Source organism: Nipponia nippon, unplaced genomic scaffold (genome assembly GCF_047370975.1).
Source record: "Nipponia nippon isolate SJK-2023a ecotype South Korea unplaced genomic scaffold, ASM4737097v1 scaffold_19, whole genome shotgun sequence".
Taxonomy (NCBI): domain Eukaryota; kingdom Metazoa; phylum Chordata; class Aves; order Pelecaniformes; family Threskiornithidae; genus Nipponia; species Nipponia nippon.
The window spans coordinates 1,491,506-1,519,334 of NW_028262335.1; the positions used below are offsets into that span (position 1 = coordinate 1,491,506).

Below are 27,829 nucleotides of genomic sequence, written 5' to 3' on the forward strand. Positions count from 1 at the left end.
GGCTCCGCTCCGCTCCGCTCCCTCTTTCCCGGCGGGGCCCCGTTCGCCTCCGCGCCCGCCGCGGGGGGCCCCGGCGCGGCCATGGCGCGCTGAGCGGCGGCGGAGGCCGCCACCCCGCAGCCGGCGGGCCGGGCCGGGGCCGGGCCGGGGCAGCCGGCAGGACGGAGCCGGCCGGCGGGGGGCGGCGGGGCGGTGAGCGGGCCCGGCGGGCGGGCCGGCCCTCGGCCTCCGCCGGGCGGGCGCGGCGGCGGGCGGCGGCGGCGGCAGCGGCAGCGGCAGCGGCAGCGGCGGGCGGCGGCGCCATGGAGCCGGCGGAGGTGAAGGACCGCATCCTGGAGAACATCTCCCTCTCCGTCAAGAAGGTGGGCGGCGGGGGCCCCGGTGTGGGGCTGGGGCGGCCCTGGAGACACCCCCCATCTCTGCAAGGGCCGTGGGCCCGGGGACAGCCCGGGGGCCCCTGTGCAAGGGCCGTGGGCCCGGGGGCAGCCCTGGGGACCCCTCTGCCCTGGGGTGTCCCTGGGGACTGCCTCTGCCTGAGGTGCGGGGCTGGGGGACACTCCTGGGGACCCCCCAGACAGACACACACCACCACCAGAGATGTGGGGCTGGGGGACAGTCCCTAGGGACCCCCCACGGTAGGGGGGTGGGGACACCCCAGGGACACTGGGGGACTCTTTGGGACAGGAGTATGGGGTCAAGGACACCCCGCCATCCCCTCTGCCAGAGGCAGGGGACACCTTTAGGGGTTCCTCTGTGCGGTGTTGGGGGTGTCCCTAGAGGCCCTCTGTGCTGGGGATGTGAGGTCGGAGGCATCCTTTTTGCTGGTGCCATGGGACACCTCAGAAGCACCCCTGGGGGTGTGGGGTCGCCCCCTGGCCCACACTGCCAAAGGGACGCTGCCAGGGTCACCCCCAGGAACCTGTCTCTGCTGGTTGGGATATACTGGGGTTCCCCCTTTTCAAAGGATTTCTTTCTCCTGTGGACAGGACTGGGGGGATTCTGGGGGGATCCCTTTTCCTGGGGCTGTTCACTGGGGGATCTGAACAAGTCCAGCGTGAAACCCTCTCTCTGAGAGGTCCTCTCTCCAGCCAGGCGTATGCTGCGGGGGGCGCAGGCTGGGGGGGCAGGACCTGGAAATGTCTCCCCTGTGGGCACGGGGGATGTGTGGTTTGTACCCGTGGGTTGGCCGTGCCCTGGCCTGTGCCCTCAAAACAAGGGGTCTGAAGACATGTGCCGTCAGACCTCGTCTCGCACCTTGTCCTTCTACTTGCCACTCGTTTCTCCTTGCCCCTCAGCATCTTCTGCTGGTGAGAGCGTGTCTTAAAACCCATCCCTTTGGTGGGGAGCATCTGCATGCCAGCACGGAGGGGACAGGACGCTGGAGTCTGTTCGGGGCAGTCACAGGAATGAGTTGTAAGGACATGCTGGAAGTTTTGGGTTGGGCCACATGTCCTTCCTGGGCCACAGGTGAGCTCCAGCCATCTTTGAGAAAGAATGCAAGCTCTCTTTGAGGAGGTAAAGGGAGTCTTGTTTCAGTTTTCGTCCCAAGTTTTGGGGGAAAGGAGGCTTTCTGGACGCGCTGACGTTTCTCCAGTTGTTGGGTTTCCGCTGTCCTATGGAATAGGAGTTTTTCTGTGACCTGCAATGTGCCCTGACACAGATTCATCCATGAAAACTTGTCTTACGAAGACCATCATGAGTGAATTCCCAGCACTGTTAAGGAAGGGATGGCCTGACATCACCTCTGGGATGTAGGATGGATGTGCAAACCTCTCCCAGCTTTTCTCTTTTCTTCCATGGGTGACCCTGTCCGCTGGTCTCTCACCTTTTTGTCCTCTAAAAATTAAGGATAATCTTTTATCTACCTGGAAATCAGTGGATGTTCAGCCTGCTCCAGGCTCTGTTACGATGCTCTACAGCGCTGACCTAGCTGCCTCAGTTTCCCCATATGTGTAAGGATATACTGCTTCCCGCACAGGATTTGTTGGACATAATTTATTTGCTTTCAGAAAAACCTTGGGGATCCCTGTTGGAAATGCTGTAAAATCAACATGGTGGTTATTTTAATTATTATCATACTTGAACAGGACTCATCAACTATAGCTCTGCCAACACACCTCTGCCTTAGACCTGCCTCAATTTCTGCCAACTCCTCTCTTGGTCCAATGGTGAAGAGGGATTTGGGGATTTTTTCAATGCTGCCCTTTTTGCTTTCCTGTTCATTTCAGAGCGAGAAAGCTCAGGGAAACGTAGGAACCTACGTGAGACTTCAGGCTGATGGACTTATTTATACCATCCCAGCGAAACCAGACTCAACCACATGGCGAAAGTCCAGCGCTGGCACACCCCTGGGATGCAGTTCTCCTTCCTCGGGGACGTCGCTCCCCTTCAGCTATGGAGCTGCTCATTTTTCCCCAACGCTTCCCTGTCTGACTTCAGCCCTCAAGTCCCTGATATTTCTCTTTTTCTCTGTGTTAGTGGGAAGAGTGAGGTAGTAGGTTAGGGGAGTACACCCTTCCCATGCCCTGGCTGCGTGCTGGGAAATCCTGCTCTCGTTCATCCTCCTCTCCCTACCTCTGCGTCCGTCTTGAGTAACTCCTCGTCGCTGGGATTGTGTCATGGGGCGTGGAGGAGTTTTCCAAGTATCTCGCCTCTGATTTCCAAACCTTCCTAGCTGTGTAGGCTGCTCGCTCCTTACTTTCACCATCGTTGTGGGATTGAGTTGTGGAGCGGAGGGTTTGGATGTGTTTGCGGTGATGCATGCACTTCTCCACACCGCTTTTCAGCCAGACGGTGATACCTTTTCTTTTCTCAGCTTCAGACCCAAAGAGGAGTTTGTGGCCTCTCAGCAGTCCATGGACTGCAAGTCAGACATTATTTTAGAAGACAGCCAGGACTAAACCCTACCTCGAGACTGGGTAAACTGGGACAAACCACCACTTAAGGCCGAGATACCCGGTTACGATGTCAGGCTTTGAGTAGTGGCAGCAGAAAAAATGCCTTATTTTCACCGAGTGGCCCAGGAAAAACCATCCAGACGCTTGTCAGCTTCCCGCTGCCTCAGATGGGGAAGGCAAGGAGCAGCAGCACGGCCTTGGGCAGGATTTGTGCCACAGAGACCTGTGGCAGTGACTTTACCTGGCTGTGACTTCAGTTTCTCTAAGGTGCTTCTGAATTTCAGGAGTGGGAGGTCAGAGCACAAGCAGCAAGTAAACCCTGTGCAAATCAACAGGAAAAAAAGTGCTTTAATTCCAAGCGAATCCCTCAAGCCTCAGTGAACAGGGCTGTTTCTCTCTTATTTTCCTAGAAATCTATGAGGGATGGCGCACAGCTAGAAAAGGTGGGGGTGCAAACCTGCTTGGAGAGGGTAGTTACAAACCTGTGGGTTTCTCTGTGTGATACCCAAGTGCCAGATCTGGACCGTTCACATACTTCACCCGTATCTCAGAGATCAGCGGTAGCTTTGCCATTGAATGCAGAGGCGTCAGATCAGGCCTCGACTGCAGAGAGAGAGGCAGCACATCTAATTTAGACACCCAATAAATTGTCCCCTGCAGCTGGACAGATGTCAAGAGGCTGCTGCTCTTGGTGGCTTCAGGAGAGGTTGGGAGAGCTCAGCAGTAGCAACTTGGGTCCCTGCTTCAATTCCAGCACACATCCAAGGGAATCGTGAGCATGGTGTTGATTTCCCATCTACAGCTTGTCCTCGCTGTCCTCCCTGGGAGGTACAAATGAATTCAGAGGGCGATGCTTTCTGCTCTGATTGTGTGGACAGCGTGATGCCGTGGAGCTTGTTGCTTCTGTCTTGCGACCTTTTCTTTTCTGCTTTCCCATCCAGTGCTCCCTCACCCTGCTTGCTGCTAAGAGGGCTGTGCTCCAGCACAAATTATTGTGCAAATTGGTGCCTAACCCTTATCTTTTTTTTAAAGAATTAGGGCTTTATTGAGGCAGAAGGCTGGAGATGGGCATGTTATGGCTCAGGGAGCATTCACCGCTTTCTGTGCATCCTCTCCCAGTGGGGTGCAGACCCTCGATCACTCAAGTGCTTGTTTTCTTCTAGGAAATGTTACTGTGCGTGGCAGCAGTGGGATGAGAGCTGCCTCCTGGTGCCTCCCAGTTGAACTCTTGCTGTGATAAGCACGCTAGAAATGCCAGCAGCTTCATATCCATCCTTGGCCGACCATCTCCTGGTAGCTGAGAGCTACCACAGGTGGCCTGGTCCATGCTGAAGCTGGTAGCGTAGATGTTTTGTGTTCCCTTGTTGGATTTCCGTGCCCTCCTGGAGAGGGCAGTGGGTCAAGGAGAGATTTATTGCTGTCCTGCTTGTGATTAGGTGGCGAAAATGCAAAGTCCTTAAACAATGCTCGTTGGCAATTCCAGGAGCTAAACTTAAAATCCGAAGAGAGATCAGAATCCGAGATTTTGGAGCTCTTCTTTGTTTTTCAGGCTTTCCCGCTGTCTTTGAAGGACGCACATGCCCATGAACTCTAGAGCAGCTGATCCTTGGTGCATGTCAATCAGGTGGAGCAATGTTTTTTGCCGATGCTGCAGGAGTTTTTGCCAGAAGCTCTGGCTCTGCTCTGTTTATGCATGACTTTGGGAAGGTTTCTACTTCCCCCACAGTGAATTAATGCTGTGCCTTTTCTGCTTGTCTCCGGATCAGATTTTCAGCCCTGTACCATTGAAATGCCTTTGCAGTCCCCCAGGCTCCCTGAGCTCTGCCTTGCAATGTCTCTGCTTCTCCTGCATAGCGAGGGAGGGTAGATTTGGGGACGGCTTAGTGCCCCCATGTCCTGGAGAGGAGCAAGCAGCGCTGGAGTGGAGCATCCCTCCTCAAATCATGTAGGGAACGTGCTCGTCTCCGGCTGGGTGGATTTATTTAGCCCAGCCGCCGTGACACAGAGGTAGCAATTCTGGAGATGTGAAAATAGCCAAATAGCGACTTGCCTTCTGCTTCCCGTTGCGGAGCACCTAGCTGGCTCTAAGACCACAAGGGTTTTTATCTCTGCCAGGGTATTTCCTCTCGCTCATCTTTGCTCCAGGCCACATCTGCTGTTGCTGTGGGGAGCATGCAGCAGGGATCGACATCGCTCCTGTTGGCCGTCCTGGCCTGCCCCTTTGCCATGTGAACCAGGGTTGCCAGCCACTAGACAAGACGACCACCAGAAGCCCGTGCCTGAAGCTAGCAGCAATCTCATGGAGCTCGTAAGTCAGCTGTGAAGACACAAGGGTCGTTCAGGTGCTTTAAGAAGTCTGCGAACGCTTGCAGCTCCAACACTGCGTATTTTGGTGCTCCTCTAAGGCCTATGCCACTGTTTGACGAGCGAACAAAGCCGTTTGCTGTGGTTCTGCTGAGACTGCAGCCTTACTTGAGTATTTCAAGGTTCATCTCTTTTGAAACTCCTCATGCTGCATCCTGACACAGGCCTGGTGATGATACGAGGTTCAGCATCTGCAGTTGCAAGGGGATTGGATTCTGCGGGTACCTAATCTGGTGTTGTCTTTTTATATCCGGAGGAGGTGTTCAAACCCAGCTCTGGACGTGCTGGTGGACAAGGCTGTGATAGCCTTTTGGGGAGAAAAAAAATCCTGTTTGTTCTCCTACCACTAACGCAAAGCATTTTTCTGGGAGAGTGGTTGGTTTAGGAGGATGAATTGCAGCAGTGGGTTTTGTACGGGGAGCTGAAGCAATGCCTCTGACCCTCTCTGCCTCCAATTGCACAATTTCAGTGGCTGTTGAGCGATTTCAGCTTTCCCCACTTCTGATGTCCTGATCCAAGAGGAGAAACTGAAAGAACTGCAAGCCAGAGACTTGGTTGACGGGGAGAAATTCAAAGCCAGCGTGTGAGTAAGCAGCAGCTATCTGGGAGAGCAGCACCGTTACCAAGACTTGCAAGGCACAAGCACCCCGTGCTCGCTTGTTTTAGCGTGTTTACCAACCAGACTTGTTTTTTCCTTCCCGTGAAATCTGATTTTTCTGTTGTGCCGAGCATGTGATTTTTCCGTCTGCCTTCAGTGAGAGCAGGGATCCTGTTCCACAAGCAGCCAGCTCCGTGCCCGTCCCCTGCTCCGTGCGCTTCGCTCACCGTGACAGAGGAACGGGATGCTCCCTGCGACTCGCAAGGTGTCACCACTGGAACAAGTCCTGTCTTTGGCTGAGCCTGCTGCAAGGTTTGCTGCTCAGAAATAATGAAGGAAAACCCTGGAAAAGCCTTGGGGGTGTGGGAGCTGACGAGTGTATGTATCCCAGGAGGTGACAGCCTTGCTGGCGCTGGATTGCAAATGCTTCAGAGCTCTGCGTTTGCAGCCACGGAGCATCTTTGCTGTGAGTTTCAGCTTCACCTGTTTCAGGCTCCTGTCTCTGCGGGTCACAAGCACGCTCTGTTTCTCTCCACTTGTGGTGCCTTTAACGTGCTGACGCTCTGTGTGCCGATGTGTTTCATCGGGAAAGCCACGAGACCCAGGCGAGGTGTACCGAGTCCGGGAAGGGAAGCTGGGCGCTGAGGCTGGTGCTGGTTTAGAAGCTTGTTATAAGAAATGTTGAGTCGGATCATGTATGCAACCTCCAAAACGTCCTGCTAGAGCTGAAGCTTTAGGGCTTTGTGTTATACAAGTGTACAAGAGAGAAGAACATCCCTGCCTTGAAATTCAGCCTGCTTTTATGGGTGGTATGGAAGACTAGGAGTTTTCCAGGCAGAGTAGTTCAGCCTGCTCTTTATCCCTTTGCCATTGAACGTCTGTACTCCCCTGAGCAGGTATGAGAGTGCCGGTGCTTATGTGTCTGTCCTGTCCCTTCCCATTGCCTCTTCCCTTGGGGTTGAGCTGCCATCGCTTGCTTGGGACAAGGTCAGTCACCTGCCACCTTTTTTTGGTGCTCCCTGGAGCTCCAGGCTTGCTCCTGAGGGTGCTCAGCTCCGGGTGCAGCCGCAGACTGAGTGCCGAGACCCAGAACTGGCTTCTTAATCGGCATTTTTTTAATCACGCTGTTAGACAGCTTTGCAAGCTGCGTTCACAGGAAACCCTGTGGGTTTGCCCTTGCTGCAGAGGGTTGTTCTGGCTGTGCAGTCTGGTAGGTAATGTGCCACCATCCTTCTCCAGTCGTGCAGCGTGGTGGAAGGGCAGGTGCTGGGAGCAGGCTTGGGAAGGGTTTTGGGTCTAGCGAAGGGTTTGCATCTCCAGCTGCCTGCCTGGATGGCTCACAAAACACTGCCCTCAAAGAAAACTACCTACTTGATAGCTTGGAGAAGGTGTCTTTTCAGCCGCCCGGGAAGACGGTGAGGGGACAGGAATTGAGGCGGAAAAAAGGCTGCTGCAGTTTCTGTTATGTTTTGTCTGTCTGCTTGCTGCTTTGTGGTACTGCTGTTTGCTTTCCTGCAGCTGGGAAAAAATCCCTCGCCAGTCCGTGTGCTGTGGGTGGGAAAGCGGGTTCCCAAGGGCCTGTTGCCTTTCCCATGCAGCGAGCGCCGTGGTTAGGGAGCCGGAGGAATGCGAAGGGTGCCCAACTGGGCTGTTTGCTTTTCTTTCACCGTGTTTGTCCTGCCAGGGAAGTACCAAGCAGAACAAGGGAAACAAACTTGGTGTTGGAAAGCTGCTATAGCGAAACATCTGCAGGCCAGATTTATGGAGGGGAGATGGAGGCTCGGTTGGGTTGTGGCCAGCCGTGAACAGATCAGGAGACTGTATTTCAATATTTCAATAAGGCTGTAGAAATACTGGAGAGATTTCAAAGGAGAGCCACAAGAATGATTAGATTTGGAGAACGGACTTTACAGTGTGGCTGCCTGATTGTTTTTTGGCATCTCTTGCAACACAGGAGCTCTGTAAATAGGCCTGAAGAGCTTCACGCTCATTGAGAACACGTACAATTAGTAGGCTATAAAATTGTGCAAGGAATATCCTTTCTCGTGTGTGCCGGAGCGGGGTGTGGTGTATCACTGCAAAAAAAAAAAAAATCAACTCGTGATTGATAAACAGCAATTAAATCCACCTTCTCCTCAACGGGGACAAGGTGTTATTGTGAGGAGCACAAACCCCATGTTCCCCTCAGTGCAAAACCAGCTCTCTGTCCCCTTTGGACAAACGCCCTTCTGCTCTGCTTTCTTCTCAAGTGTGTTTAACTTGCTGGCCTCGAGTGTTCGGGCTTTTGTAACCAGTTCACTGAAGCAGGTTTTGTCCTACACTGTTGCAACACCGGTGCTTGGACCCAGTTGGGGCTGCGGAGTGGTCTCGGTGAGCGGCAGGGATGCCTTCTGCATGCCGACGGCGCTTATTTTGGCCATAGGAATGTCTATAAATAGCCCCGAGTCGGGGCTCGAGGCGTTCGCTGTGCCCCACACAAGTCCTCCGTCCGAGCCAGCCTTCAACCCTTCCTTCTGGTTTTGGAGCGCAGAGATGACGAGAGGAAGAGCATCTCTCCATAAAACCCAGAGATGACCAATGTTGCTTTCAGTTAATGCTTTTTAACGTTATTGCTTGCCTCCTTCCTGATTTTCCCCAGCTCCAGCCCAGCTTGCTGCCCAGGTATGTCAGGGAGCTGCTTTGTGGGTGCTTCATAAAGTTTGGTCACCACCTCCCAAACAGGTCCGTCTGCCACGCCATGATTAGTGAGAGGTTGGTTTCAAATTATTCATTTGTGGTTTATAGCGATTTACAGGAGAGAAGTAAACGCTCCATATAAATGCCATTTTTTCAGGGCAGTGCCACATCACTCCTGCCTGTGCTGCATGATCGGGGTCAGATGCTGGGACCGTCCGTGGTCTGTGCCTGCGCCCCAAGAGGCTTGAGGTCTTAGTTCCTCCAGATTTTGGGCAAGGTGGATCGTAGCAGGCCAGTAGGCCTTTGGGAAATGATGCAACTGGATTTTGTTCCCCAACTGGGAAAGCTATTTCACCGTACCTTTCCTCTGTGTGTGTCTTCACCCTTCTTCCCAAGCCAAAAACACCTCCTCATCAGCTTTTGCAAGTCGCAGCCTTTCGCCACCCTCTCTGTAGGGATGACTCCACCCAGGAGATCCCGAGGCTTGTTCTGTCTTGTTTCCTCCCTGGATATGTGGTAGCTCAGTGGGGATTTGCCTGGTCTCTCCTGCTGATCTGTTCTTAGGGCTTGTTGTGCTCCGGCAAGCCATCCACGTCCTTTGCTTGGGGCTGTAAGCTGTTGGCCATGTTTATTTTGGAGGGATGCTGGAAACAGCACCGTCCCTTGACACAGCACCATCCAGGGAACGCGGCGGCACATCTTTGCGCCTGCGAGTAGGCGCGAGCCCTTGGTGCGCTTCCCTGGGACCGGCAGCTCCTAAAATGCCGTGACTCAGAGCACCCGAATCCAAATCCGAAACTACTGAGCGCACGTTTCTCACTCGCAGGGTCCCACGTGCACAGGGCTGGCACGACCCCATGACTCTGAGCAAAGCACAGTCACACCGGTTCATCCTCTGGCTCCTGACGTTGCAGAGGGGCAGACTTGAGCCTTTTGGGGAGGTTTGCTCTGGACATCGTTGTGGAGCTGGGGTTTCCAGCAGCCTCCCCAGGAAGGAGGTGCAATGCAGGGGTAGCTGGTTTGGCTGCATGCTCCTTGCAAAGCAGTTAAAAGTAACGCCAAGCCTTAATATAATGCAGAACGATCCCTTCAAAACCTAGTTCCCTTCATGGGGGGAAGATGTGACTTTTCTAGGGAAGAGAAATCTGTTTTTCAGAAATTTCCTGGTGCTTCTTGATGTTCAGAGATGTTGAGATGAGACAACCACCGTTCGCTAATGGTTTGCAACCTCTGATGATGGGAGCAGGTCGGTCCGTGTAGCAATGGAGAGGGTTGGGAGCTGTGAACTGGCTGCAGGAAGGACTGTAACAAAGATCTAAGTTATTTTTGGAGAAGGAAGGAGAGAAAAAAGAGGAAATGCTTCTATTTGCTCATCTTCTCTTGCTGCCCAGGCTTGGAGTCTCTCTGTCATGGGGAATTCCTCCAGTCAGTGGCACGGCCAGGCTTCAAGTTCCCTCCAAGATGACCTCCCCGAGCTGCGTGTGCGGAGCTGGCTGAGTGGCTCCTTGTTTTTAGTGGTAAGCTAATGTAGGGCTTGGTTATTTTTGTTTTCCCCTGGCTGACTCCCACAGCTGCCTTTCCTCAAGGGAGCACAGAGCCTGCAGAAACACCCAGGACAGGAACCCTCCTCTGAGGGTACCCCAGCTCTCTGCAGAGGCAACAGCCTGCTTGGGACAAGCCAGGAGTTTCTGCCTTCAAATCCCGGCTCACGTCCCCTATGGCAGGGGCTTCGCTTCCTGCCTCAGTTTCCCCCAAAATGGGGTATTTCAGTGAGCTCCAGACAGCTCTTGGAGAACATGGCTCCATCTATCCATTGCCAGGGGGGTATGGCTCTACATTATGACTTTTTTTTCTTCCTCTGGTGTCCTTGCTGCAGGAGTGAGCTTAAAACCCTGGCTGCAGGGAGCTTCTGAAATAGTTCTTGAATAGTGGGATTTTAAGGCATTCTTCTCCCTGCTTGGGTCTGGGCTGCCTGTTGATAGTGTAAGTCTCCTGGGACAGCTTCCTCCCAAAAATGGATGAGAGCTGCTGAGCTGAAATGCTTCGCATCTCACCTGGGTGTTGTGAAAAAGTCCTGCATTGCCAGAGCGCCCGCGGGTGGCTCTGCAAACAAAAGGTTATTGCGTATTTCCTTCCCCAGGGGATTTACCTTCTGGACTAGACGCGACAGGGACAGGCGCAGGCTGTGCGATTGGATGAGGGAATTTGGCTGCGATTATTCTGGCTCAGCAGTTCTTTCCCGCGTAAGGGCTGGGACCTGCTCCGTGCAGGAACATGCCTGGCTCTCCCATCTTAACCTAAGAGCTCCAGAGAGAGTCAAGGTCGTCAAGCCAGGAGAGCGTTGGAGCTAGATATATTCATGTTTTTAAGAGGGTTGTTGGGAACAGTTCCCCAGGCGCCATGAGGTGTTCTCTGTCCCCTTGATAACTTTTACATTGAGACTGGATGATTTTTCTAAAGGAGCTTCTCTGGCTCTAGTAATAATTCAGGAGGAGAAACCAGTTTCTGGGGACAGGTCAGACTCGACAAGCACAATATCATCAAGTTTTTGGTTTTTAAATCTACCGTCTAACTGGTGAGGTTTGGCAAAGACGTGTCAGGTCACCAAAATACTGTACATACAGGTGATGCGTTGTCGTGGCTCAGCTGAACCGTGCTCGCTTGTCGCCAGCCAGAGCAAATAAGTGTGGCATATACAGCTGAGATTACATCCTGGGTGAGTAATCTCCCTGCCCGAATGCCAAGTATGTGCAAGACAGGGACCTAAATAGATCTGTAAGCTCCAGGGGCAGGAGGAGGCCGGTGGGTCAGCTAGGAAGGGATATAGCATTTGGGTGTAAGGGGATATCTAGGATTTCTAGCAGGTTTTGCAGAAGCAGAAAAGCAATTTATGCTGCGTCGAGCCTCCGAGGGCTGTTGTCAGCAGAGCACAGGGCCAGCGCTGACTTCAGAGCTAACTTTACAGCTGCAAACGGGTTAACCAAGGATGAGTCAAGCTGTCCTGGTTTTTGAGAGAGCGGCAGCTACATGACGTGATGCGTGGTAGGGATGTAGCCTCGCCCCAGCAGAGGGAAACGACTCAGGATTAATTGAGCTGCCTTTGTCCCATATGCATGTGCCTCGGTCTGTATCTGCACTGCCCTCTGCACCCTCTGAGTCCCTGCTGCTGTGCAGCTAGGCAATCCGTACCAGACTGTGTTTGAAAGTCTGGGGCAGCTCTCAGCTGCCTGGCATCAATACCCAGCATCGCGGCGGTCACTCAAGCCGCCTGTAACAAGAAAACCTCTGTCTCTTCCCGGGATGCTGAAACCGCGCTGAGATTTCGCACAGATTTAGCACAGAGTGCGCGTGCTGCAAGAATGAGGCTCCTGGACTTGGAGTATCTTTTACACCTGGAAGCAACGTCTCTCCCCAGCCAGGGTTTCCCATGGCAAGACTCTGAGACCGAGGAGGGGACTCGTCCATGGCAGAGCCAGAAACAGAGCCCAGAGCCTTGATTTATGTCTGTTCTGATGCGCCGCTGCAGCAGAACCACCAAAACCCCGCCGTAGTGTTAGCTGTAAAGGAGGAGGCTGTGCAGCTCAGCCTGCCCGCTCGGCAAACAGGGAAGTCGGTTGTGCGGCTGCGGCCACGCTGCTGGCATCTCTCTGAAAAGTGCATGAATCTTTGTGGGTGAGGTTCTTGCTATGAGCTACTGCCTTTAGGGTACTCTTAAAACCAGTTGCTACACCCTGTAAGTAACCTGCATCAAGGTTAAGCAAGCTGAAAGATTAAAAAAAGGTATTTAATGCTGGCTGTGAGTGTGTTGGCATCTCCCTCTGCCTCCTCGGTGGGCTGTAGAAGGGCATTTCATCCATCCCATCTCTTTTTGCAGCTGCAGAGCTATTTTGCTGCCTGTGAAGATGAGACGCCAGCTATCAGAAACCACGACAAGGTCCTGCAGCGGCTCTGTGAACATCTGGACCATGCTCTGCTCTACGGGTAAGCGTGGAGCCTGCCGCTGGGATGCTTTTCACCGTGCTTTGCCTAGCGTGTAGCCTCAGCAGGAGGAAGCCATCGAGGCAGTAATTGGGATGGAGATAACAAAGCCCTTGCTTAACCTTCCTCTGGGCTTCTTTCTTCTTCCAGCCTGCAAGATCTTTCCTCGGGCTACTGGGTGCTGGTCGTTCACTTCACCCGCCGGGAAGCCATCAAACAGATAGAAGTGCTTCAACACGTGGCCACCAACCTGGGACGCAGTGAGTATTCGCAGACGCTGCCCTGGCTCTGAGGGCAAACCTGGGTTTGGGGACATCAGGCAGGAGGCCCAGGCCGGTTGTGCTGGCTGCGTGTTCGAGGGCTGGAGCTGCAGGCAGATCGAGGGAGCCAGCAGGCAGCTGAGTCCGGGTCGCTTTGCTCAGGCCGAGGAGGCAGGAGTCCTGCCGTAACCGCATGATGGCTCTAGAAGTAATTGCACCGTGTCTCAGGATCGGGTGTTGGGTCAGAGACGTAGCCCTGCTTCTGCTGCCGCGAAACCAAAGCGATCTGCTGGGCTGTGCTCTCGGGAGGGGTTTCTGGCAGATGGGAGGCATCGCCTCTCTCGCCCCAGAACGTCTCACTGTAGCTGTCGATTGCCCGATGCTGCTTCTCCCCTGCTGTGAGTTGTCTGTAGCGGATGTTTGGGACCATCGAGGCCGCTTTTGACGCAGGACGGTGCCCAGAGACCTCCTCTCTGCCTGGTTATCCCAACACCCTTCGTCTCCCAAGCCCCACACCGGTGAGAGCGGAGCTGAGCGCAGATTCCACCATCGCCTCTCTCTGCACCAGAATTTGTGTAATATCTCAGATTGCACCTGCGCTGATTCAGAGCGATTCTCCCTCCATCTCTCCTGTCTCCTCATCCCTGCTGGAAATGCCAGCAGGGCTCCCATCTTGCTGGAGAGACACAGCTTCTCAGTGTTTGCTTCTCAGCCAGCTACCACGCAGTCTCTTATTCTTATTCCCACTCCGAGTCACGAATCTGCCCCTTCATCTCCCATTGACATTTTTCCCCACAGATTTCCCCAATGGTCAGTTGCTCCCCTGAAATGATACAAATGTGAATGAACGATCTGAGGTGTTTTAACTGATTTGTGTTTATTTCCAGGCTTGCTTCGCTTCTCAGCCATTTCCCCACAGACAGATCTCTCTGCTGCTTTCTTTTCAGGCCGGGCATGGCTGTACCTAGCCCTCAACGAAAACTCTTTGGAGAGCTACTTGAGGCTGTTCCAGGAGAACCTAAGCCTGCTGCACAAGTACTATGTCAAGTGAGTATCCCAGTTCGTTCTCGTTTGGGCGTTGGTTGGCATCCCTTCTTGTCAGAAGCAAGCCCTAATTTGCCAGTGGGGAACAAGCAGTTGGTCAGGGTCTGATCTTTCCTTGTGGGTTTTGCAGAGGTTTTGCATGATTAATTGAAAGGTCCCCGATGTGGATGCACTGTCCTATATAAGAGAGCCTGCAAGCATCTCTCCTAGTTTACTGCTCTTACTCCCAGTCCCAGATGTATCCTTTATATTCTTCCGTGTTTTCCAAGAAGCTGCTGAGCTCTTGTCCAGGGACCCAGCTCCAGTGGATGCCTGGAAATCTGGCTGTAGCTCAGTTCAGGGACAGCATGTAGTGGATGCCCGACTGCTCTGAGCCACACATATCTGCCCTTAAGCTCTGCCATTGCTCTTAGGAAGAGGACAACAGCAGGCTCACAGCTCTGAGGCTGCTCCTGTGGCAGCTCAGAGATACGCCACCAAGAAAACAGAAGGGTGCTTGTAACTATTTCTTCTCTTTCCCACATCTCTGAAGCTCTTCTGTTTTATCCATGCTGCAGGAACGCCCTGGTTTGCAGTCACGATCATCTGACCTTGTTCTTAACGCTGGTGTCCGGGCTGGAGTTCATCCGCTTTGACTTGGATCTGGTGAGTGTTTTATCTGATTGTCTTGGCTCTGGGAGAGCAGGTACGTGGAGCAGGGGGAGCCCTGGGCATCACAGCTCCCACCGCTTGGTCCAGGGCGTACCTTCTTGTTGGTCTGCAGCTGAAAACGTGAAGCTGCCACTTAGGCTGGGGTTTTTGGAGATCCAGCAACGGGATTTATTCCTGTTGCTCAGTTATTCCTCTGTACTGTTCAGAAGAGGAACGAGGTAGGTGCGGGGAAGCCAGCTGCAGGGCAGGTCGATGGGGATAAAGGAGTTGAGCTCTGCAAGCGCAGTACAAAATGCTGGCGTCCCTCCAGGGAAACACAAAGCCACTGGCTAACCCTTGGTGTCGCAGCAGAGCCACCGGGTTTCCTCTGAAAGGCGGCAGAAATGGACAGTCAGAGGACGTTCAAGGACAGCCCCATCGTTTCAACTCTGCTAATAACTGCGTGCGGTGACCAGAGCCTGCCTCACCCCACGCTCTCTTCTCTGCAGGACGCTCCTTACCTGGATCTGGCCCCGTACATGCCAGATTACTACAAACCTCAATACCTGCTAGACTTTGAGGACCGCCTGCCCAGCTCCGTGCACGGCTCAGACAGCCTGTCCCTCAACTCCTTCAACTCGGTCACCTCCACCAACCTGGAATGGGACGACAGCGCCATTGCTCCATCCAGTGAAGGTCAGTGGTTTTTTGGAGATGGGTGCGGTCAGGCCTGTGTGCTCCCACACCTCCTTCGGCTGAGTTGTTGCACCGGACGAGGCACCAAAAGAGGTAGCAAATGATGGGCTGGAAGAGACCAAAGCGAGAGACCCAGCAGTTAGGCTGTGAGTCTGTCTTGCCTCGGGAGGTGCTGGGGCTTAAGCTACGGACAGCCCCTTTCCCTCAGACCAGGAGAGGAGGACTTCCCATGCTGGTCACCTCAGGCCATGTTTCCATCCTGGGAAGTCCTTCTCTTCTTATAGCAAGAACGGGAGAAATCTCCCCATGGAGTGAAAATTGTGTCTGTATCTGAACATGGCTTCTAGTTCAGAGCAGGTACGCAGGGCTGCAGAGGACCTTTTTTAACTGCTTATTTTGCAGTCCAGAGACACAAATACCCTCGAAGTGGTGGGAATAGTTCCCAGAGTCTTTTCTCCATGTCTGCAGTCTGAGGGAAAGGCAGACAGTGGTCTCAGAGGTGCTGTTTTGTCCTCTTACACATCTTAACTTGAGCAGCCTGATAAGTTGTCATACTCACCCCCTTATCCCTGTCAGAGAGGATGATGAACTGAGAAGACATGTACCTTTTACCTGCCCCCTTAACCTGCTTCAGGCTGGAACAGGGAGCTCTTACGCTGCATGAAACGTGTTCGCGTGAAGGAGCGGCTCTGCTGCTGCTGTTCCTAATCCAAAATACGTTGGCCCTGTTCCTTTTTTGATGTCAGTTTGAACAAAGCGAGCTCAGGGGGTTCTGGAGTCGATGGGATGATGCGTGCCGTTAATTGGATGCAGTGAATTCGGGATTGAGCCCTCATGCAGATGGGTTCCCTCTGAGACAAGGGTCTGCCAGTTGCCTTTTATCTGCGAGACAGAAACTGCAGACATTAAAGATGCTGAGAAGGAACAGCCCGGGAAGCAAGATGCAGATGCGGGGATGTTAGCATCATTTCAGCAAAGGGCTTTAAAGCACGGCACTGTTTTGGGTTCACCCATAACATGTGCACTCATGCTGTAAGCGTGAAAGGGTTTGCTTCTGGGGACTTGCTTATGCCGAACCTCCAGCACCCAGGTCAGTTGGAGCCAGCACGCGGAGCCTAGCAGTAAAAGTCGCAGGAGGAAGCTCCTCTGTCCCCAGAGGTTTGGCATAAGCAGCCGTTTCAGTGCATGCTGCGTCCCCTGGGCTCGTATTCCTGTTCCTCCCTCAGCAGAACATGTCTTGGTGCCAGCACACCTCCTGCCTGTCCCTATCGACTGGGCAAGGGGTGTCACTTGGGTCTGGCTATGCTCTCCAGCCTGTCTGGTGGATGGAAGCTTAATGCTCAAGAGGAGTCTGGAGTAGAGATCCCAGGAGATTTTGAAGCTAGATCTTTGGTTTCAGCATCGTCGCAAGCTATTCTGTGTGTCCAGGCAGTGGTTGTGATCTGTGTCTCAGTTTCCCCGTGCGTTGAGGGGTTTGGTGCTGCTGTAGGGGATGCGCTGTTGCGGAGCCAGGACGGTGGAGGAGCGGAGCCCCGGAGGGCAGGCATTGCCACTGTTCCTCCAGTGTGGAGGAAGTAAACTTCAATAACTGTCTCACTGCTCATCATTTCAACAGGAGCATCTCGCTACCCTGGGAGTGTAGGTGGAGCTGGGGATTTTAGGATCAGAGGACAAGGTTTTCCCTTTAATCAGACCCCTGGCTTTGCAAACATTAATGAGTCAAACATCACAGTATCTGTGGGAGGTAAGTGTGAAGTGGGGAAACTGAGGCACAGAGTGATTAAATTGCTTCCCAGAGGGGATCCCTGATCAGGCACACAAACCCTGGATGACACTGACCATTCTTCTGGTTTAACTTTCCAGCAGCTTGCATAACGGGGCCTTCATCCTTCGCTGGTCCCGTTGTAGCTCCCATAACGCAAACATCCAGCAGGAACAACTGTTAGTGCAGCTGGTTTCCATTTGCATCCATGGTCCCTAACTATCTTCTCATGCATTTCAGATACCGGTGCAAGATTGTTTTGTTTCTCTCCTTTCCCATCTCCCTCCCCAAATCCCCTTCACACTCTCCCCTGTCCCCCCTCCCTCCCCACTACTTGTATTTCTAATCCTGAGTTTTATCCCTCGTTTTTGTAGATTATGATTTTGGAGATGTCTTTCCAGCAATGCAGACCATGCCCAGCAGAGACTGGGAAGGTGGGACATACTCATCTGTTACAACATTTTGGTTTTCTCTCTGCATTGCTGCCACCTGAAGCTTGCTGCATGCTCCCCGGTTCATTTCTTTAACAAGCAACCACCACATCTTGATGGAATTCGGTAGAGGCAGAAAGGAGCGGAAAAGATCCCCCAAGGTTTTGTGTCTCATCCGTAAGACCACGTGCAAAGCTTTCCCCAACTCCTGGCGTTTCCAGGCACGCTCACCTGGCCGTATATCCCGGAGCGGAGGGTTGTTTTCCTGCCCCTGATGATGCCTCCGTGTCTTCTAGACGTGTCTGCCCCAGCGCTCGGCACAGCAGGCGTGAGGCTGGAGTTGAGAGCGTGGTTCTGTGGCTGCTCAGTACGTTACGGCCTGTGCTGATAAAGGAGCCTTTATACCAGGTTACAAAAGAAAAGCTGCAAAATCGCCCCCGCCACGAAGCTGGCAGGCAAGGATCAGCGGCCGTCCAAAATGAGCGTGACCGTGCCAGCTGACCTTACGCCGTAGATTTCCTCTTTGGGGTAAAGCACGCAGGGTGCCGATTGAAAAACGGATCCACCATCATTGATTTGCTGAAAGCCCTGGAAAACAGCAGAATTAATTTGCTTTCTTTAATTTTGGGCCTTTTGCAGGGATTAATTTGGGAGGTTTTGTTTTCCTTGGACCCTGCTCTCCTGTATCAAAACATCTCTCTTGAAGCCTCAACATCCAGCACATCGCTGTGCCCAGTTTGGGTCACTACACTTCTTTTTTTTTTTTTGTGTTTTGTATTAATTTATTTATTTTATTTTACCACTTTTAAAACCATCTTGTCAGCTACGTCTGGCCTTTACGGTCAAGAGCATGTGCCTGTTTTAGAGGAACTTGTTCTCCTTCCTTCACATGCAGTCCCTCTGCGGATCATTTGCATGTCACAGGACTAGGAGACCTCTCCGCTTTACCCCCGGAGGAAATACACCCACGCTCTGTCCTTTGCAGCTAAAAACTGGGTGGAGCCTTGGGTCCGCATTGCCTTGGCCGGTACCACCTGAATATTTGGGGAAATTCTGCCTGAATTCCATGTGGATGGCTCCTGGGCTCTAACACGCTCCCTCTCGTCTTCTTTCTTACCCCATGCGCAGAGATGCTCGCAGAGATGGTTTAACGCCTCCCTGAAGCTTGAGTGTACACCCAGAGGATACAAACCACGCTTCCAAACCCGACACCCAGCGAGCAACTTAACCATGGCTGTTGGGTACAGGCTGGGAGAAGCCAAGGGATGCTGGGGGCAGATCCCTCCGGCTTTCGGAGGCGCGCACGGCTCCTGTGTGCAGACCCCGGTTACAAAGCGGTGCCAGTGTGACCCACCGCTGCTCCGGGCTGGGTTACTGTGTGCCGAGCAAACCTCGGCCGTAGCAAAGTTTTCATCGTAACCCCCCCGCCAGGTTAGCTTATTGATGCATTCCTTGCACAGAGCAAGAGGTTAAGAAAGTTGGGGCAGTTCCCCATGTTCAGCAAATGCATTTGGGGTCAAATTCTGTATTTTGGACAAAGATTGTTTTGTCTCAACAGAACCAGCAGGGTTTAGGCAAAAAAAGTGACATTCATTTTGGTGATACGGGCTAGAAGCCTGTGGCTGAAATAACTTTTAAATGTTTTATTTTCCCTTTAATGTAGACATTAAAATTCTACCCGATTTACCTCCCTTGATAGCGTTCACACCCTCCACGCTGCAGGGCAGGCGTTTCAGCAGGAACAAAGCAGCATTTTGAAATCGGCCATCACAAAACTGCCTTTATTAGATGTTTTTTATGAGTGGTTTCATTTTCCTACTCAAAGCCTACGCCCCCGAATCAGTCTGCCGGGGCCGTGGTTCCCTTCAGAAGGGGTCTCCCTGCCTAGCAGGAGGTTTCTAGCTGGCTTTGGAAATGAAGGGTGCTGGAGAAGAGCAGGGCATGGGTAACCTTCCTTTAACCATGACTTTGTGGACGGATAACTCCGAGCATGACTCCTGTCGCCCTTCTCCACTGCTCCTTTTCCCTCTGAAGACTAACATGGGCCAAGCCGGTTGTGCTACGACCTGTCTGTGCAGCCTGCTGTCCTCGGACCCTGGTGAATGCTGTGTCCCCCCTCCACCACACTTCCAGCCCACCGTGTGTGTCTCGTGCAAGTGGAGAAAAGCAGCCGGCTCCGTACGGATCGCTGCTCTACGGGCTGGCCCCATTTCTGCCCTTCTGTCTGAGCGAGCATCTTCCTAAGACTCAGTCGTAGGGGAGAAGCAGCAGTGCGGGGCAGCAGCCTCTTTAGCTTGCTGTCATCTTGCTAAGGAGCACCACGGCCCCAAGACCCCTCGAGTTCCTTCCCAAGGACGCTACCTCTACTTAATCCGGTTGCCGGCTCCTGGGTGACCGAGCTGTTATTTCCAGGCGTTGTCTAAATTGCAGCGGGTGCAAAACGCAGAGCGATGCTGGGTCGCGCGCTGGCCTCTCTGTCCCTCCTCGCAAAGAGCCTGCTGCCTGCAGCGATCTCTGAAGCTAAGCTGGTCTGACAGCGCTCTGCCGGTGCCCGGGGTGGCGTCACTGCGAGCAGTATGGTGACGGTGTAGTACCCCAAGCCCCCAGCGTGCAGCTTTGCTTGATTCGAGTTGATCCGGGTTCCCTAGCTGATATTCATCCCGCTCTTCCCTTCTTGTCTTTGCAGATGGAGACCTCACGGACACACTCAGCTGCCCACGCTCCACCGCCTCGGAGGCGAACGGCAGCAAGGCCTCCGTGAAGAGCCCAACGCAGCGCTACAACCCCTTCAACGAGGAGAAAGCCGACGCGCCATCCTCCACCGAGACCACGCCGGTGCACACAGCTTCCCAGGAGAAGGCAGAAGCCACCCCTGAAGGAACGGACCAGTCCGAGAGCTGCACGGAGCTGGAGGTCATCAGGTAGGGACAGAGCTGCCTGGCCTGGAAACATGCCCCTGAGTGTCATCTGTCACCAGAGGCTGATGGTGTGCCACCCCTTCTAGCCCAACAGAGACAGCATCTGTGGTGTAGCCTTTATACAATCATGAGAAAGTGCTTTTATACCTCCAGGCACCAACTGATGCTCTGTAGGTGTCAACAGAGCTGGTCCCTTGGGTCTGCAGAGCTACAGGCTGGCTCGACATAAACGCCTTTGCCTGACAGTCTGTATCGGAGAGCTCAGAGGAAGCCGTGAGCTTTTATTTGAAGCTTTCTCCAGCTGGTGGCAGATTTGCAGTAACTCTGGGTCTCAGATCTTCTCTCCCGTCCTTCCTGTTGTTTGTCAATGAGCGGTGGCTGAACCTGTTGAGGGAGATGCCTCCGCAGAGCTGCTGGCCTGTGTTTGACTCTTGCAGAGGAGATCCCCAGGGTTCCCTCAGAGCCCTTAAACCCAGACAAAGAGCTCAAGGCTCTGTCTGCTCACACCCAGGAACGGGGGCACCCCAGAACCAGCCCAGCAGGCCTGTGCTTTGTTCTCGCGCCCTGTTTTTCCTAGGAGGAGCAGAGGAGCTGGGTTACGTTGCACCCTGCTCTCCAGCAGACACGAGGGAAGGGGAGCACTGCGCTCGCTTCCCAGACAAGAGTGACCTGGCAGCAGCTGGGGTGCCATGGGAGGCCTGAACACTTCCACAGCCAACATCCCGGTGTGCCATTTGGCTGGAGCGGGCTCCAGTCTGCATCTCCCTCTTCTGGCAGCTGAGGCCACAACATTCCCACATCCTCTTGAAAGAAACCTTCTCCCTTCCCAGCATCTTGCTCTCAGGCAGGGATTTCTCCCACATCGCTTTAGCTCCGCATCCATTTCTGATCCCCTTTGCAGCCAAAGGAAGCCCAAGGTGCTGTGTCCAGCAGCCGATGCCTCTTTTTTCTTTGTTTGGATAGGTAGGAAATAGTGTCCATACTCTGCTTTTCTTGTGACGGCTGGCATGGAGGCGGGGGCTCTCTGTGGCCGCACGCTGAGCGAGGTTCTTGATATAAGGATTTCTCTGCAACAGGGAAAATTGCAAAGGAAGGTTGTTGGGCAAGGGTGGGACCCCTCTCTATATTGCAAAAGTCTAAGCAGGCGCAGATGAGTGACATCTCTCTTGGTCTCTCACCATCCAGGTTAGCCAAGAAGAAGAAAACAGGCAAGAAGAAGAAAGCGAAGCCCGAGGAGCCGGTGAACACCCCTGCGCCCGTAGTGCCCGAGACCCAGCAGGCCAGTGGAGACAGCGGCGTGAATGGGCTGAGTGACAGAGAAGACCTGCAGAGAGACGATGGTCCCACTGCTCCGGCTGGCGAGCCAAGCCCGAGCGGGCAGGAAGAGGGTCGCGAGCGCTCTGCCCTCAGCCAGCTGGCTTTACGCATCCCCGAGATGAAGGACACGTCCATGGAGAGCGTGGGGCAGCCGCTGAGCAAGGTGATGGACAGGCTCAACGGGCAGCTGGACCCTGGTGGCTGGAACGCCCCCCTCGAGCCCCCCGGGCAGTCCTTTCGGACTGGCACGCCAGGGGAGACCCCGGATGGATCGTCCTCTGGCGACTTTAGTGAGGGGATTTCAGCCCCCATGGACTTCTACCGCTTTACCGTCGAGAGTCCAAACGCTGCTGCACCAGGTGGTGGCCACCATGACGCTCCAGGGCCTGGCCAACCGCCACATGTTTCTGGTAGCCCTGAGGCTCCTGAAGAAGAAGAAAGCAGAGAGGGAGAAGCAGCTGGGGCAGTAGAGGAGTCTGGAGGGGCGAGTGATGAACCCCAAACTGGCCAGACAGAAACCGCCAACCCCCAGGCTCTCCGCGAGCCGAAGAAGGAGCAGCCCAGCCCTTCCCCGAGCAGCGCCGAGGACTCTGGCGTGGAGGAAGGGCAGGGCAGCCCTTCGGAGCTGACCCATCCCTCCGAGTTCAGGTGAGGCTGGGTGTGCTCAGCAGGGAGAGCATCTTCCACACAATCTTGAGCTCAAGCTGTTGCTTTTCCCTTTGTCCCTGGTTTGGGGGGCAAAGCCCATCCTTTTCCAGGATGAAGATGAGGCACAAGGGGTCAGGAGGAGAAGGTCTTGGGGGCCAAGAGGTGCCCAAACCATGGACAAGTTCAATGAGGAAGGCGATTGCCCTTCCTGGGCTCACCCAGCCCCATGTCTGTGTCCATCCTCTACTGCCTCTCTTCACAGGGTGGATAACAACCATCTCCTCCTGCTGATGATCCACGTCTTTCGGGAGAACGAGGAACAGTTGTTCAGGGTAAGGTGGTCACCATCTCTCTCCCCTGAAGGACCGGCTCTGTGCCTGATTCAGCTGTGGGCTGAGCGCTCTTTTCTCTCTGTGCAGATGATCCGAATGAGCACCGGGCACATGGAGGGGAACCTGCAGCTGATCTACGTCCTGCTGACAGATTGCTATGTGTACCTGATCCGGAAAGGTATCCCGTCCCAACAGCCTCTGCGCTCAGCTGCAGGGAGGGAGGCCTGCTTGATCTGTGGTTTGCCCATAAATTAGGGCACCACAGCTCACTACCTTCACTGCCGGTTCCCTCGTGTCTGCCAGAGCAGTGGCAGTCACGGTAGGGAGCTCAGGTTGACTTGTCCCCCGAGGAGCCCTGGGACACGTGCCCCGTGGCTCCATGCTGCCTCGGACATGGCTTGGTTTGCAGGTCCGACGCTGCTGCTGCACAGCGGCCCGGATCCGGGCAGCGCTGGGGTCCTTTGCTCCCCTTCACTTGCCTCTTTGTGTCTGTGCCAGGGGCAGCGGAGAAGCCGTACATGGTGGAGGAGGCCGTTTCCTATAATGAGCTGGACTACATTTCGGTGAGCGCAGCCTGCGTCGGGTCAGCCCTCCTGGGGGGAGCAGGAGGCGAGTCGGGGGGTCGGTCCTCACCTCTCCGGCCGCAGTGGTGTCAGGAGCATCGCAGTGGGGTGTTTCTGTGGGGTGCTCTGTCCCCAGGGAGCATTTTGGCCAGTGAATCTTTGAGACTGGGAGACTTAGAAGTGATCCCCCCTCAAATGCCACCTCTGCGGCTGCCCAGCTCGCTCCTATCTTCACATGGGCAGCAGAGCGACCACTGACCTTCTCCCCTGGGGCCAGAAGCCAGGTTCAGCCCTGCTTAGCCACCCCTCGTCCCCCGCCTGGCTTCACTAACCGGTCATATGTGGCACAGGTTGGGCTGGATCAGCAGACGGTGACTCTGGTGTGCACCAATCGGAGGAAGCAGTTCCTGCTCGACACCGCAGACATGGCTCTCACCGAGTAAGCAGGGACCGGGCGGTGAACCGTGGTGCTTTCCTCCCGGGGTGCGGGACCTCTCGCCGGCACCTTGGACTCCCGGCGTCACCTGGGAAATGCAAGAGACTCCGGGGACAGCCCTTCATGACAAAGTCCTGCAAGCAGAGGGAGTTTGGGGTTTGGTTTGATGCCACTGGCTAAACCCTGCAGGCACTGGCTGACGCAGACCACCTGTCCTTTGTATCACTGGGATGAGTAGGGATGAGGGTCTTGAGTTTCAAGGCACGTCCCCAGGCCTCTCTGCGTGTTGTCAGCTCAGGGAGGTGACCTCTTTAGGGCCTGGATGGTCATACTGGGATCTGTGTTAGGATGGGTGTCCGTCTCCCAGTCTCACCCATCTCTTTCCTGGAGCTCAGGCTTTGCAACTCCCGTTGCCTTTGGTCTGTAGGTTGATTTCAAGACCCTTTGGTCTGGAAGACCAGAGGCCCACGTTGAAGGGAAGCTCTCGGCATGAGAGCGTGTGAGGGAGATGAGGGGCTGTTTGCCCTGGCCTCCTCAGAGATCTGTCTCCCTCTCAGGTTCTTCCTGGTCTCCTTGAAGTCAGCCATGATCAAGGGGTGCCGGGAGCCACCGTACCCCAGTATCCTCACGGATGCAACCATGGAGAAACTGGCGCTCGCAAAGTTCGTGGCCCAGGAGTCCAAGTGTGAGGTGAGTTTGGATATTGCAGCCATCGCTACATGTGGCGGAGGCTTAGGGAGACTCCCTCCCGTTGACGACTCCGCCTGATTCTCACAGGCCTGCAATGTGGTTGTGCGTTTCTACGGCCTCGTTCACTGGGAAGACCCCATGGACGAGGCGCTGGGACCCACCAACAATAGCTACACCTCCGCCGAAAACGCGGTCACCAAGGACGGCATCCTGCACTACAAGGCAGGGACCTCCTACCTGGGCAAGGAGCAGTGGAAGACCTGCTTCGTGGTGCTCAGGTGGGCGCCGGGGCTGTGGTTGGGACTGGGGTCAGCCAGGGCTTGTTGGAGAAGGCACTGGGACCAGTTTGCTGCCCAGGAGCTGCTTGGGAGATGGAGGGGACCCATCTTGTCACCTGGGAGGCTAAAGCCACCAGTTGTGGCTGCCCAGCAGCAGGAATGCAGCCCCACAGGACTGCATGGGTGGAGGGCAGGGCAGGAGGGCCTGCGGGACCGAAGGCAGAGGGTGTTTGTGGGGTTGCCAGAGCCAAGCTGACTCCGGTTACCACCTCTCATCTTCCCAAACGGCAGCAACGGGATCTTGTACCAGTACCCGGACCGCACGGACGTCACCCCTCTGCTCTCCATCAATATGGGGTAAGCAACCAGTAGGAGGTAGCACCCAGGTTCGGCAGGGATCTGGGGATCAGGAGCTCCTTGGGATGTTCAGGGAGGTGTTTCAGGGCACATCATGATCTAGTCCGTGCCGCAGGACTCCCTGCTTGCTCCTGGCTGAGGACGGAATCCCATTTGCTTTGGCTCTGGTGCGTGTAGCTGGAGATGGGCTCGTTTCCTCCTGGTTTTTGCATGCCAGGCCCACCCTTTGATGGGGAATTGGCCTCTGAAGGGCTGACGTACCCCTCCAAGGGCCACGCTGGGTGGCCTCCGCAAACCCACCGTGCTCAACTCCGGCTCTACCACGACGCGCAGAGATGGAGGGCGTCCTTGGAGCCCCCGCAGGGGGTGTCACAGATGGGAAACGAGTGCTTGTGGGGGAAAGGGGTGACGTGCAGCGCAGGGAGGGCAGGCGGAGGCTGTTTTCAGGCCAGCGCTGGCCCGTCCGTCCCGCTGATCTCCATCCTCCCCCCTCTCTCCCAGTGGCGAGCAGTGCGGGGGATGCCGGCGCTCCAACACCACCGACCGGCCCCACTCCTTCCAGGTGATCCTGACGGACCGGCCCTCCCTGGAGCTGAGTGCCGAGAACGAGGAAGACATGGCGGACTGGATGCAGTACTTCTGCCAGGCTGTCTCCAAAGGGGTGAGCTGGGGACAGGCCCCCAAGTGTGGGTGCATCAACCCCCTCCTTTGCCCGGAGCCCCTTTGGGGCACAGAGCTGCCGACGGGAGCAGGGATGGAGCAGGCAGTTTTCTCCCGAGCGAGGAGGGCTTCCCCACGGGGTACCCCATGGAGACGGGGCTCCTTCATGCCAGATTTTAATTCCCCTTTCGCCACCCCATGCAGGTGATCCCCCAGGGTGTTGCCCCTACGCCTTGCGTCCCCTGCTGCCTCGTGCTGACGGACGAGAAGGCTTTCACCTGCCACGAGGACTGCCAGACAAGCTTCTTCCGCTCGCTGGGCACCGTGGAGCTGACGGACATCACCGCCATCTCCACAGAGGCTGGCAAGGAGTACTGTATCTTGGTAAGCACGGTGCTTCGGGGCCGGACGGCCCGGGGCTGGGCAAGGACGGGGTGGTAACGCCTGGTCTCTCTCTTGACGTTTAGGAGTTTGCTCAGGACCGCAAGCAGTTCCTGCCCCCCTGGGTCCTCTATTTTAGTTGCACTACAGAACTGGAGAGGTTCCTCTCGGCGCTGAACGCTGCGTGGAGGAACATCTACCAGGTGAGCGTGCAAGGCTGCGTCGCACCCTTCCTCTGGCAAGGAAGGGCGAACGGGGCCAGCGCCCTCCAAGGAAGGAGTGGGTGAATTTTTCCCTGCAGTGTCCCCACAAAGGGCAGGAGAGCCACAGAGCTCCTCCGCGTCCATATAACTGTGGGATGTGGGATTCGGAGCTCGAGTCCCCTGGCGAGGCGGGCGCTGAGCATCCAGGGCTGGCAAGGGAGTGGGGAGGAACCTGGGTCAGCCCTGTCCCCCTTCGTCACCCGTACTTATGACACAGGCGCCTTTTCCGTCTGTTTTTGAGGTGGTTTTACAACAAGGGGGAGGAGCGGCTGTCGTTCGTTCCCCTCCTGACTGCCCCACACACGTGTTTCAGGTCGACCTCCTGCACAAGGCCATTCTGGATGCCGCCGTCAAGAAGAAATGCGAAGACGCTCAGAGCCTCATCGACAGCGCCTGGCAGCGCAGCGACAGCCTCTGCCGCGGGAGAGCCGAGCGGGACCCCTGGTGTTAACCCAGGCCGGGGGGGAAGGATGGCTGACAGGGGTCTGTTTTTGGAGAGCAGGGCCCGTATCCAGCTGCCCCGCAGCCAACGGGTGCCCCAAACCCCTCCTGCCATCGCTCGGTCCCCACCAGGAACGCGCCTGCAGGCGTGGACCCCGCACCCCACCACGCTCCTCACCAAGTCGGGGACGGCCGGAGTGTTTAGGGGAGCAACCGGACGCTTCACCACGCTGGAGGCGAGGCTGCGCTCGGCTGCTTTCCTTGTACAGCCGCGCAGGCGAGCCCGCACCCTCCTCCTCGTCCAGCTGCCAAGGGGCAAAATAATTTGCCTTTCATAGAATAATATCGCGCTAGTCGTGAGGGAGAGGGGGGAGCAGGGTGGGCTGGGGATGAGCGTCCCCCTGTCGCGGCGGGGCGCGGGACTGGGGACTTGTTCATTTTAGAACAGGGCAGGGGTGCGGAGGTGGCGAGACGGGAACACTAAATCGCTACCGTGCATGTTTTCTCCTTGCTAATACAATCACCGAGTACGGCACCGCTTCGCCGCCTCCTTCTCCCGGCATCTTCCGGGGCCGCGTGCCTCCGGACATCACGAAACCACTCCCCAGCCTGTCGCTGAGATTTGAGGCCAAGGAAGAAGGACCAGGGCCAAAAAATTTGGCCTTGAATATCCCAGTGCGGTTTTAGGAGATCTCAGAAGCCGGTTTGCGGTTTGGACGCTGACCCCGTGCGCCAGGGGAGAGAAGAGACCGAGTCCGGTGTTCTTCAGGTGTCCTAAGGGACGTTGTCGCACGGCTGCCACCCACCGCCTCCCCATCTTCTCAGCTCACTGCGTCCGAGGCCAGCGAGGACCTGTTGCCGCTTGCCCTCTCCAGCGAGCCCTTGGGGCACAACCCCAGCTTTTAAATAATAATAATCTGGAGACCTTCTCCTGTAACATATGTTCACGGGGCCTTTTTCTGGGAGGAAACATACGTGACTGAATGTATATGTATATACATCTGCTTCCTTTCCCCCTCCCCAAATAAATACTCATTGGTAACTCGGATTTGGCCCTACAAGGTGCATCCCGCTGGAATTCCCGTGCCAGGGGCTGCCGTTCCTCCTCCCCCTGTGAGGTTTGAGCCTCGGCTTCGCTCTGGGGCAGGGAGAAGGAGATATTTAGGCTGGGGAGAAGGGGGCGGACGTGCGCCCCAGCTCCTCGCTGAG

The 27,829-nt window shown here is 55.2% G+C and overlaps 1 protein-coding gene across 7 annotated transcripts; it reads left to right on the forward strand.

Annotated features, from left to right (window-relative positions):
* PLEKHM2 (pleckstrin homology and RUN domain containing M2) lies at window positions 1-27,668 on the forward strand. 7 transcript variants are annotated; one of them, XM_087755710.1, is made up of 22 exons: window positions 4-362; window positions 9,927-10,052; window positions 12,410-12,516; window positions 12,664-12,773; window positions 13,721-13,820; window positions 14,375-14,462; window positions 14,957-15,143; window positions 16,759-16,887; window positions 17,280-17,339; window positions 20,023-20,257; window positions 21,440-22,219; window positions 22,482-22,551; window positions 22,639-22,729; window positions 23,050-23,114; window positions 23,465-23,553; window positions 24,108-24,240; window positions 24,328-24,518; window positions 24,810-24,875; window positions 25,377-25,536; window positions 25,740-25,919; window positions 26,003-26,119; window positions 26,493-27,668. In XM_087755710.1, the coding sequence occupies exons 1-22, from the start codon at window positions 303-305 to the stop codon at window positions 26,628-26,630; spliced, it is 3,282 nt and encodes a 1,093-aa protein (XP_087611836.1). In that variant the 5' UTR covers window positions 4-302; the 3' UTR covers window positions 26,631-27,668. The 7 variants fall into 7 exon arrangements, with proteins under 7 accessions (XP_087611837.1, XP_087611836.1, XP_087611839.1 ...); XM_087755712.1 differs by lacking the exon at window positions 4-362 and adding an exon at window positions 4,725-6,325; XM_087755711.1 differs by lacking the exon at window positions 24,810-24,875 and having other exon boundaries at window positions 1-362.
* Window positions 27,669-27,829: the final 161 nt, after the last annotated feature.